This window comes from Myotis lucifugus, unplaced genomic scaffold (genome assembly GCF_000147115.1).
Source record: "Myotis lucifugus unplaced genomic scaffold, Myoluc2.0 scaffold_103, whole genome shotgun sequence".
Taxonomy (NCBI): domain Eukaryota; kingdom Metazoa; phylum Chordata; class Mammalia; order Chiroptera; family Vespertilionidae; genus Myotis; species Myotis lucifugus.
In genome coordinates, this window is record NW_005871151.1 from 3213611 (window position 1) to 3226316 (window position 12706).

Consider the following 12706-nt stretch of genomic DNA (forward strand, 5'->3'; position numbering starts at 1 on the left):
TTCCCACAGTTCTTTCCTTCACATATTGCTCAGATCACAACCAATTCAAACAGATTCTTTTAAAAAAAAAGTTTTTATTGACCTTTTTAGAGAGAAAGGGAGAGAGAAGAAACATTGATAGAGAAGCATCAATTGGCTGGCTCCTGCCCTGACTGGGAATTGAACCAGCAACCTCTTGGTGCATGAGACAATGCTCAATCCATTGAGCCACACTGGCCGGGCTCAAACAGATTCTTTATATCCCTCAAGTTTCATACAAACCTTTGAGTTTTATTTAACCCCAAACATTCTTTTTAAGAAGGACAGTTTTTCTAACAAGTAAATTTCAAGATACCAGAACTGAAATAAAAATTTATTTATCTTTTAGGTCATGTCCATTTGCAAATCAAATTCAGTTCATGAACAAGGAACGGCATTATAGTCCACACTGCTGGCATCTCTTCCACGGCCCGAGGCTCACCGATCAAGGGTGTTCAGTCAGTCTTCTAGTGTTAAAAAAGCCTTTCCATCGATTTTTGCTTTTTTTCCGAGAGAACATTCAAAGGAATTATTCACAGGAGCAGACATGGTCCTCAGTCCCTTCTATTTTGCACTGCGTTGCAAAATATGATTTGTTCTCTTTAAATAGTCACCTTCCCATCCTCACTCATTGTATTTGGCCAGTTTTAACCTGGGGATAATGTTCATAGACTGCAGTTCCTGGAAGAGCAGCTTGCAGGCATACGGAATACGAAGGGAAGACACGTGACAGGACGACTTGCAGTAATGGCACCTGAAACCCAAGTCGGCATGTATTAGAGGGACAATGACTCAGAACAAAGGCCTGCACGCAGGAAGTGAGAATCCTCTCTAACAAATTCTACCGCCATTCCATCGAGTTGGTTTTCTACTCCTCGGTGTTCAGCCACACTATCCAAAATGTACTTGTGTGTCCCCAAAGTAAAAAGAAGCCCCCAAAGAAGCAAAAACCAAAACAAAACAACGATCACTCCCCTGGTTTTAAAACCACGTACTTTTAATCAGTTAGCACCATACTTCTTAGACCTTTCTCTTTAAAATGCAAAACAGCTGCCAATATAGTTGTTTTGAATAAGCCCCCGAAATGTGAACCATCTGAAAGTTACTCAGATTTAGACTTTTCCTTGTTGAAAGCATTTTAAACAGATTCAGTCTCCATGTATTGATAAGCATCTACTGCAATGTGCTATTCTAGGCCAGAGCTCAACATTTACCATTTGACTTCTGTCACTGAGAGACTTGAAGTATGCTCAGAAAGATGGGACTTTCATATAGAAAGGTGGTATGCAAGGCTCTTCAAAGTTGGTTATTTCTATTAGCATTGGAGCTACTTTACTTACTGGCCCTGTGTATATGCACATATTCCCATTTAATCCTTACAACAGCCCATATTCCTAATCAATATGCCTGCTATGCTAGTAGGATTATCTTTTCCTTCAGCCAGGGAACTTAAAGGCATTGATTAAGTTTTAATCAATGGCTACAACTGAAGAAAGGGTCCCTGGGGAGAACTATTCTGTCAGGTTTCAGACCAAAACAGAGCCTCACCCTATACCTCAAGGATCTGGGGCACCTGGGACAGTAGGTACCCAGGACAAATCCTGAGACTTAATAGGTAGAAAACTAGGTCCTCCCAGGTAACAGGGGAGAACATGAGTGCAAGAGGAATAGCACCAAGGCTTGGAAGATGCAGTGCTACCTGGGAACTGGAGGGAGATCCCTCAGGGAACAATATAGGCTATTTTGGAGGGTGGTAAGGCACATGTGTAAAAAATGTAAACACACATATTATTGAAGTGATCACAAAAGTGGCAAAGATGTGCACGAGAATGTTCACGGTCACACTATTTACAGCAGCACGAAGCAGGAGACTGCTCATAGTTCTGTGAGTCCAGGACATGTATGCAGGAGAACCTGTGCAGACACTGAATGCAATGCTGCAGACACCTCTTTACTGAAATGTAAAGGTGTCCAGGACACACTGTGAGGTGAAAAAAGCAGTCTGCTAGACAGCATGGTCCCAAGCGGGTCCTCAAATGGGTTTCAGTAAATGTATGAAGTTCCCAAAATCCCATGTACCAAGATTTTTTTGGTATCTATTTGTATTTCCCTGCTATTAAAAACATCAAAAAAATTTCATGATTTAGAAACAAAAATGGTTCAGGACTACTGGCAAACAGAGATGTCCCCCAAAGTCACTAAAACATTAACAGGGGTCATCTCTGAGTGGCGGGAATTCTGACTAATATTTTTTGTAACTTTGAATATCTTATAAAGAGCAGGGATCATTTTTTGTAATCAGCAAAATAAAGCTTGTATTATTTCAGAAAAGGAAATCACCAGGGCTGAGAACTTGAACGTGCTGGTGAGTGACTCCGCAGATAGGAGCTCCTGAGGAGAAGAGAATGGGATCCACGCTGTGGCCCCTACCAGGGGGCTGTGGGAGCTTAAAGTGCGGAGTATTTGACTCTATCCACAGTAATAATATAAACGTGAGAATTACTTTTCCTAAAAGATTACCTAAAGATCTTTTTAATGCATGACAGTTTACGAATTGTGTTTTTAATGTGCCTGGGTTGGTCTAATTTATCCAAGTATCATGTTTATGCCTTAACTGAATTGGAGAAATGGATTTAGCTGGAGCAACTTCTTGCAGATTCTCCTGTCATCATCCTGTGAATTCAATCCAGGCTAATCTACTTAAAACTTCTGTGTGTGCTGATTCACGATCCACAAAGCCCACTAACCTTCTCTTCTATGAACTATTTCTCCACTATTTAAAATGTTCCAATGCGTATATACACATACATGCATACACAAATAAAAATACATACATATATAAGTAGAAATATATAAATTACCTTACCCTGGTCTCAACAACTCCCAAAGAAAGAAACTTGACCCAAACAATAAAATAAACTGATTTTTTCAGGGCAAAGCCAGCAAAAGGAGAAGGCTGTGGATTCACATGAGAAATGATTGTCCAGTGAAATATCCTCCATGAGCTAATTATCTTAACAGGGATTTTCTTTTCTCTACAGTTTTCCTTCTGGACCTCTCTTTTGTGACTTATACCCCTCGTGTCTTCTGTAGAACAGTCTTGCTGTAAATATCCCCATAGCAATGCCTTACTAATGTGCAAATCAGCGACAAAAGGCCAGTCTCAAGGTTCTGAACTGCTCTAATTACTCAGCCTCCATTGTGCTGTTCATTAAAGAGCGACTTCCTCCAACAAACGCCCGTGCTCCCTCCCACACAGCCCAGCACACATGTCAGGTAACATGGGAAAAGGACAGCATCATTATGCGCCTCTGCCTGAGAGCAGCACACGGAGCCTGCCAGCCTTCCAGACTGGACGAGGATGCTTTCCTGTTGGCAACAAGGGATAAAGCAGGCCATTCAAAATCAGACATACAGTACACCAGGTCTGTTTAATTACAGTCAAGACCCTTAAACTGGGTAACCTGATTTAGTGCTCTTTGAAAGGATTTCAAATACAATACACATTGAACACATGAGCTTCAAAATCAGGCACTGCTATCAGATAATCTTTAAATGTGACAGAAGCAAAGCAGGAAAGAAGATATGAAATTAACAGAATAACGCTGAGACCAATTACTGCTTACCTTAGTTTCCCCGAGTATTCAGCATAAGAGAGCAAGGTTTTCAAAGTGCATGAGTAAATATGATCGTCTTTTCCTTCGTCTTTCTTCCATTCCCTCCCTCCCTCCTTTTTTCTTTTTTCCCCTTCTTTCCTCTTTTTCCTCTTTCCCTCATTCCCTCTTTCTTTTCTTCTTTTATTTTTCCTCTTAGCTTTCCTCCCTCTTTCTTTTTTCCCCTCCCTCCCCCCCTCCCTCTTTCCTTTCCTTTTCCTCACTCTTCCTCTTTTTTGGGGGGTGGGGCACACGAGAGAATGCAGGGAGAATGGAGAAGAAAAGAAACTCTTTTTTGAAGTTTCATGATCCCTATTGGTAATAAAACGACTCTTCTGCACCATCTTTTCAAAGTAAATTACTTAAAAATCCTTGTGCCAAATTTGAAGAGTTAAGCATAGTGGAACTAAGTTTCAGGATCTTCCTATTACATTACATCTTGTTGTTGTTACACAGGACAATAAAACACAAACTCAATATGCATTTCAAAAGACCCATGTCACTGATACAAGAAAGAGCTAAGTTTATGCTCAGAATATTGTCACCCCATCTCTGCAACCTTATGAAAGGCAAATGGCCACCTCTTATGTTAGATTTTAAAATGAGATGATTTCTTCACAGATAGGTTCCATTGACTCTTCTACATCAAAATTATAAAATAAATGATTTTGGCTAAAAGGATTTGACATCTAACTAACAAGGTACACACTGTGTTCTAAGAAGGCCACTCATTATCCTTTTTTCCCCTTCATTGTTGATAGTACTACAGATGTCCCCTTTATTTCCCCCCATCATTCTGACTCTTAATTTGCTTTATTCAACCAAGAACTGGCAGCTTAAGATGGCAAGAAGTCGGGGGACTCATAAGGAAAACGTGGCCCATGTAACTAACCCTCAAGCTCTGGCAATGAATGCTCATCTGTGTCTAACTACCCTTCTGGGGACTGCCCATCCCTAGGGAAAGGGGCTCTGGAAGGGAAGTGAGAGGTGATGAGGAAGATGAAGCTACTTCCCATCCCTGCAGCACCTGCCTCAGATGTTGTTAGACCTGCTCTCTGACAGAAAAGTGAGTAGAGACTGGGGAACGCAGGCCCTCCTGTCTATAGGGGTATTCAGGGTTCTGGGTCATGACCAACGCTCTAAGTAGAGTAGTGGTTCTTTGGTGGTGCAGTGGAACCATTACAAGGAGAAAAGATGCTCTAACAACACAAACAAAAGGTATGCAGCATCACCTTTTAAATTGGACTTTGTGTACTGACTGCATTGAACTAACAGACTGAATCCCAGTTTACCTACTGACAATCCTAGTGCAGGTTAGCAATATGGTCTCTGCCATCATGGGATTCACAGTCCAAGTGGAAAAGCAGCTTGCTGTGCAGACAGAGTACAGACAAGGAATCAGGGTACCAGGTTCTGGTCCTGGTCTGTCACTAATTTGCAATAAGATCTGGGGCAACACACCTGGCTCTTTAGGTTTGAAGTTAAATGAGGGCATTCGACACAATCTTCTCTAAAATGTTTCTATTAACAATATGCTATAATTATAACACCTACCAATGACTCTGCTAGGATTTTTACAGGTGAAGTGTTATAAAAGGTACTCGAGATAATAGTAACAAGATGATCAAGTCCTTAGTCCTTGGGAGTTGAAACTCCGGCTGTGTAAGGAGCAGGACATTAGGTAGACAAAGTGAACATGTACACATAGAATCCCCAATTCCAGGAAAGCATGGACCGGAAGGTTGGAGAATATGTAGGTATGATCTAGTCAATTCTGAGCTGTGCTTTAAGAGGCAGGGGGTGTAATATGAAAGACATATGGTATCCACTTACCAGCCGGAATACCCCAGAAGTCCACACTGCCCACAGACATCAACCTCAAAGGCATCACTTGAAATCATTAGTCGCTCTAGTAAAAGCATACTGGCTCCATAACCAATTAAACAGTCACGTTCCATTTCTCCAAGACGCAAACCACCATCACGAGATCGACCTTCAGTGGGCTGCCTTTGAAACAAGTTAAACAAATGTGTTATTATATTACACAAAGAGGCCGCATCACATGCTGGCTAAGAGCACAGAGCTTTGGAGCAGGGCTCACCTGGATTCAAATCACTTATTAGGCAGTGACCTTGAGCATGCTGCTGAGCCTCTCAGCCGCATTTGTAAAACGTACATAAGACTACCTGTTCCAAAGAGCCTTAAAGAGCAGAGATGTGATCCTAGTGGTTGGTTGCTATTTTTATTTTTAAATAGAAATAATAAGTAATTATTTAAATAATGATGTAATAATAAACATACAGCATATAAAGTACCAGTGCTAGCCTTACGATTACTATTACAATCACTATCATTATTATTAGGGAGGGATGTCTTTTGAGTATTTTCAGAGATGTCTTAGTTCTTTGTTATTTAAAAACAGAAAAAGTGAGCAGAACAGAGTGTGGAAGAAACCCAGGTCCTCTAGCAGTTAGCCCCAGGCCTCCATGTTTAATTTATTTAATAGTAAAATTTTATTTAATTTATTTAATAAATTTTATTTAATTTATTTACTATTAAATAAATTAAACCTGGAAAGAAGCAAATGGGTTTTTATAAAATTTGGAATAGATCAGGAGTCACCTGGAGCCAGATGGGAGGTTCCCTAGAGACCTGCCTCCCCCGCCCCCAGTTGTGTGTCCCATACAAGTTCTTCCTTCGTGTGTGAAAATGCTCCATTCCTTTTTTGAGGGAGCACTTGAACTGGGCGGCTACTAGCCCCTGAATGGACTCCCTGTAGTTTATGTATCTGCTGGGCTTGAGAATACTTTAAAAGGTTAAGAATCCAGGATCCAGAGATGCAGGTAAAATTTAGAGACTCTGAAACAACTTAGGCAACCCCACCTAGGTACTGGTGACACAAATGATCAATGAGAGAGACAGAGAGAGAGTCACGAGCACCCTGGCCAGCTGATGTTGGAGTGACACTCCCTGGAGGTAGTCTGAGCAGGGGTGGACTATAAAGCTCTTGTTTGCTTTATTCCACAGCATCTTTTAATCTTTGCTATTGTTGCTGCCAGTTTTCCAAAGGTAAACACACGATTGCCAGCACATGCTGAAATGTTAACTTGTGTTGTGGATAGTTACAATGGGAAATCAATTTAAGTTGTATATTATTTGTTGAAAGAAAATCTACATATGAAAAATTTATAAGTAGATCTCAATGAACATACTGTAGTGAAAACTTCATAGCTGAGCACAACATATATATGCTTTTATCTGATAGAACCTCCCAGGGACAGGGGAAGGATCCTTCCACCTGTGGCCACTGGACAAGTGAAGGTGTTCAAATCACATGTGGGCAGAACCCACAACTTGAATTTTAACCAACTGAGATAACTGACTATAGACAAATGCACTCCAGGCTGTCTTCATATGGAATACACAAAAGTAATACTAAAGTAATAACTTTTTTTATACAACCAAGTAAAACATAGGAAATAACTGCTTTGACATTTATATTACTCTGAAATAGTTTTTGGATGTTGTAAGTGAAATACAAGTTCCGGAGGGAACAGTATGCAGGGGAAAGATACACCTAACCCAAGTAGGGTCTCAGTGCTGAAGTCAATACTGGCTTGAGAATCTCAACTTCTCTTCCCTCTTCTGTAATTTAAGCACACAAATGCCTATCATTTCAATAGGCATGTGCATTTGCTCAGTTTTACATGGTCAAGGGATTTACTTCTCTTGTGGTTTGGAAAACAAAACAAAACAAAGACCCAAATATTAGCTGCTTCATCCTCTGCTCCCTCCACTACACTGTAACATCTAAGCAATGCTCCATGACAGTGGACAGGGACCTGGATATTTATTGAGCATCTCCCATGGATCGACACTGTACACAGTCTATATTCAAACACCTGACATTCACCAGCATGCTGTGTAGTGGGTTTTACTGTCTCTACTTCATATACAGGAAAATGAAGCCGAGAGAAGTAAGAGATCTGTCCAAGGCTCATGATAGTAATACAAGGTGGTGATGAGTTCACATCTATGTCATTCTGACCCCAGGGCCTGTGTTCCCTCCCCTGGCTCAGACTCAGAGTTCCTCATCCTTGGCAGTAGTGCCATACTGAGCTGGGTAGTAATTCTTTGAGGTAAAGGCTGTGCTGTGCATTGCAGGATGTTTAACAGCATTCCTGACCTCTAGATGCCAGTAGCTCCTTTCTTGCCCCCCAGTCGTGGCATCCCCAAAATGTTTTCCAATGTCCCCAGGGAGGCAACATTGCCCTGGTTAAAGACCACTGCCTTAGCCTTTACTGCTCCAACTGGAAAATGTAGTAGTGAGAACACATAAACTTGGTATTTGTAAATTCCCTTTCCCAACAATTATACCCATTCGTCAAATCTGATATTGGGCTTGAATTGAGGATACACTGGTGAAGGGGCATACATGGACCCTGGAGCTTATGCAAATAAGCATGCAAGTACAGGTGTCTTATGCTCCAATCACAGAAGTTTAAGAAAAATGACAGCTGTGGCTTAGGCTACCAAATAATGCGTGCATATGTTTTCTGTGCACACACGGGAGTGTGAGGTGTACTGATATGCATGTGTGTGTAAGTGTACTTACATTCTTATGAAGGAACTGTTTTGAACAGGACCATACTTGTAAACTGGTACACAATAAATGATTAGATAGAAGAACACTGTGAAGACCTACGGAGGGTTTGCTCTTGTGCCTGTAAAATGATTTTTAATTGGCTGCCATTTTTAAAATATATTTTATTGATTTTTTACAGAGAGGAAGGGAGAGGGATAGAGAGTTAGAAACATAGATGGGAGAGAAACATCGATCAGCTGCCTCCTGCACACCTCCTACTGGGGATGTGCCCGCAACCAAGGTACATGCCCTTGACCAGAATCGAACCTGGGACCCTTCAGTCCGCAGGCCGACGCTCTATCCACTGAGCCAAACTGACTAAGCCAGTGGTCGGCAAACTCATTAGTCAACAGTGCCAAATATCAACAGTACAACGATTGAAATTCCTTTTGAGAGCCAAATTTTTTAAACTTAAATTATATAGGTAGGTACATTGTTATTAACTTAATTAAGGTACTCCTAAGGCTTAGGAAGAGCCACACTCAAGGGGCCAAAGAGCCGCATGTGGCTTGTGAGCCGCAGTTTGCCGACCACGGGGCTAGGCAATTGGCTGCCATTTTTAATGTAAATCAGACATATATAATTTTTGTGGATGCCTAATACCCCAAAGAATTGAAATCTCAGGGGAACAGAAACTTTGCTGAGTCTGCTTATTGCTGTACTGGAATGCAAGGGAGACTCGCCTGCACTGTCAATCCCTTCTGTGAGTGCTCTCCTCTTACCTGGTAAGGACAGCCGTGGTCCCGGGCACGGGCATGCATCTTATCCAGCACCATGTGTTTCAGCTTCTGGTAGTACACGGGGCCGAAGTAAATGTATGCTTCCAAAGGCTCCCTGAAAGAAGGGTCAGAGTTTGGGGTTAAGAAACTAAGTTTGGGCTGACAGGAGACAGCCTTTTCTAGGTCTCAGAACTGGCAGGCCCTTGCTTGTTTATGAACAGGTTTATGAGTGAGTGAAAGAAAATGAAAAGGCTAGATCTGAAAATATAAAAGTACCATGGATACATTAAAGCAGGGGTAGGGCCATTCTTTTGCCAAGGGCCATTTAGATATTTATAACCTCATTCATGGGCCATACAAAATTATCAACTTAAAAAGTAGCCTGCTATATTTGGTCAAACATTTAATTAACTCACCCCTAATGCTTTAGCAGAGCCAGGCCAAATGATTTGGCAGGCCTTATATGGCCCGCAGGCTGGATGTTCCCCACCCCTGCATTAAAAGGTACAGTGTTTAATTAAGAAATAAAATTTAAACAGCTTGTGAAACTGTGTACGGAACGGTGCTTCCTTCACCGCTCCCACCCTAGCCAGGCCACCATCCTTTCTGCCTGGACTACTGCGGATAATCTTCTAGTTGGTCTCCTTGCTTCTACTTTCCTCTCTCAACAATCTCTTCTTCACAAGCCAGAGCCATTCCTTCTAAAATGTAAATAGTAGCAGGTCACTCTTCTGATCTAAATTCCCAATAATTTCCCATTGCACTCAGAATCCGTATCAACCAAATTCTGCATGTAGCGACAAGGTCTACGGTAATCTGGCTCCTGCCCACATCAGACTCATTTACTATTTCTTTTCTCCATCGCTCATTCTATTCCCTTACACTGGCCCCTTCATTGTTCTTCAACTGTAGCAATGAATTTTTAGAAATATTGTAGTAAGAGTTTAAAGGAGTGAATATTTAAGTGCTTTGACAGAAGAAACTTTTTTTCTTAAGTCTGGAGCAAGAGTAGCCAGAGGATCAATGACTTTAAAATTATTTTTACTGCCCCAGAGCTTCCTTCCTGAAAAAAAAAAAAAAGCATCTACCATGTGTCACTTAATCCATGACAATCTGTATGACAATCTGTCATCCCTATTTTTAAGATGAAGAAAAAGGCACAGAGTGTCCAAGAGGTTAAATAAGAGCTGGTGAGTGATGCAGGAAGCTCCAAACCCAGGGCTCTCTCTGCCATGCTGGCCAGTCTTGAGCCAGGTAAATATGGGCCACAGCATGATGTAAGAGTAGGAAGAGCAAAAGACATGGCAGAGAGGCACATAAATATATCTGCGCCCGCTTGCTTGCTATACCTTATACTTTCTGTATCATTAGCAAAGGCTTTCGCACTTATCAAGCCATTCCGTTAGCTTAAGCACTACCAGATTCTTGGAAGACCCAAAGTGGAGTGGAACAGGGCGTCAGGAGACCCTATTCTTGTCGCAGTTTGTCACATAGTAATTATATGACTTCTTTATCTCAGTTTTCTTAGTTGTACAACCAAGTGGTTGGACCAAGTTTCTTTCTAGCTCTAATAATGAATGATCCTATTCCTCCATAGTATGACTGCTCATGGTAGAATTCATGGAACTCTGTCACCATTTCATCATCAACTGAATAAGGCCATATGCAATTTTTCCTCCTAGCTATGCTGAAGAATGTGACGAAGGGTGAAAGCTGGTAGGTGAATATGCTTGCAAGCCCTTTGTAGAACTCCGAGATAATTAGGAAAGAAATGAAAACACTGGCTGGAGTATAGAGAACAGTGATGTAGACATAGCCATTAGCTATCTATAGGAAGCAGAGCATAAGCCATTCAAATCTTTCAGTAAAATTATGTTCAGAAGGTCCACCAAAATGGTTCATTTGTTTTGCACACTTTCTGGGCAACTTTGCATTATTTCTGCATGAGAAGCAAAGGCTAAGATGATTAGTTTACAATAACAACAACATTTTCTGAAATGAACCTCAGCTATTTTACTGAATCATTTTTTAAATGGACCATTACTCTTTCCCTGTAATGTGATTTTCTGTAACATCTCAAGTATGATACACCTAAAGAAATCCATATTATCACAGGCTGGATAAATCATTTTAGAAAGCACTCAATGCTTTTAACAGATACAGATTTTGACCATTTTAATCACATCTGGATAGTCCATTTGCAGCACTGAAATCAAGCTGTGTGTTCTCACACATGCTTCCACACTGAGATTCAGTCGTGCATTTCTGAGGTTTAAAACCTCAGAAGAACAGTATAAACTCTGTGTCCCAAAGTTTTACCTGGCCTAAAAATACTGAAGTGTGTCTTAATTTAAACAACCAACTTGATCCTTTAAAATCATGTGCAAGCCAAGTTTCAAAACCTTGTCCTTCACAATAATTTCAGGGATATCTGTTTCTCCCAGATAAAAAGAAATCCCGTCCCTCTGCCTGTGTGACCTGCTCTCCCCTTTCCCCAACCTCACTTCAGGCTGCACCACTACCTCCTCACTGCATGGCAGCCAGGCTGGCCTCTTCCAGTTCCCAAACCTACCAAGGTCTATCCCTTGTGAGGTGTTAAATACGCTTTTCCTCTACATCAGTGGTTCTCAACCTTCTGGCCCTTTAAATACAGTTCCTCATGTTGTGACCCAACCATATAATTATTTTTGTTGCTACTTCGTAACTGTAATGTTGCTACTGTTAAAAATCGTAATGTAAATATCTGATATGCAGGATGGTCTTAGGCGACCCCTGTGAAAGGGTCGTTTTGACCGCCAAAGGGGTCGCAACCCACAGGTTGAGAACCGCTGCTCTACATGAAACACTTCAAAAGCTTCCCTCTTCTCATCCTTCACATTTCTGCCTTCCCACAGGGGTCCCACCTTCCCATAGGGGTCCTCTAGCGTACTCTTTGTCTTCATTCAGGTGAGAGCTTTTTGTATTTATTATTTGTTTTCATTCCTTTATTCAACAAATATTTATGGAGTGTGTGCTGTGTGTCAGGCTCTATGCTAAACACTGGAAATAAAACAGTAAAAAACAGACAAGCCCTGCTCTCAAGGAGGTACATTATACTTGGGGAGACAGACAATAATATTACATAGTATTATTATACTAGAGGTCCGGTGCATGAAATTTGTGCACTGGGTGTGTGTGGGGGGGGTGTCCCTCAGCCCAGCCTGCACCCGCTCCAATCTGGGACCCCTTAAACCAGCAGTCAGACATCCCTCTCACAATCTGGGACTGCTGGCTCCCAACCACTCGCCTGCCTGCCTGCCTGATTACCCCTAACCGCTTCTGCCTGCCAGCCTGATCACCCCTTAAACACTCCCCTGCCAGCCTGATCGATGCCTAATTGCTCCCCTGCCAGCCTGATTGCCCCAACTGCCCTCCCCCTGCCGGCCCGGTTGCCCCCAACTGCCCTCCCCTGCAGGCCTGGTCGCCCCAATCTGCTCTACCCTGCAGGCCTGGTCCCCCTCAACTGCCTTCCCCTGCCAGCCTGGTCCCCCCCAACTGCCCTCACCTGCCAGCCCAGTCCCTCCCCCACAACTCCCCTCCCTCCCCTCCAGGCCCGGTCATCCCCAACTGCCCTCCCCTGCTGGCCTGGTTGCCCCTTACTGCCCTCCCCTACTGGCCAGGTCACCCCGAAC

At 42.2% G+C, this 12706-nt stretch overlaps 1 protein-coding gene across 1 annotated transcript in view; it reads right to left on the reverse strand.

Annotated features, from left to right (window-relative positions):
* Positions 1–331: 331 nt before the first annotated feature.
* POLR3B (RNA polymerase III subunit B) overlaps positions 332–12706 on the reverse strand; it is a 103187-nt gene continuing 90812 nt past the window's right edge. Inside the window, 4 exon segments of the mRNA XM_006092734.3 lie at positions 332–772; positions 5505–5678; positions 9039–9062; positions 9064–9150. Of these exon segments, the coding sequence (XP_006092796.1) occupies positions 643–772; positions 5505–5678; positions 9039–9062; positions 9064–9150 (415 nt within the window). The 3' untranslated portion in view covers positions 332–642.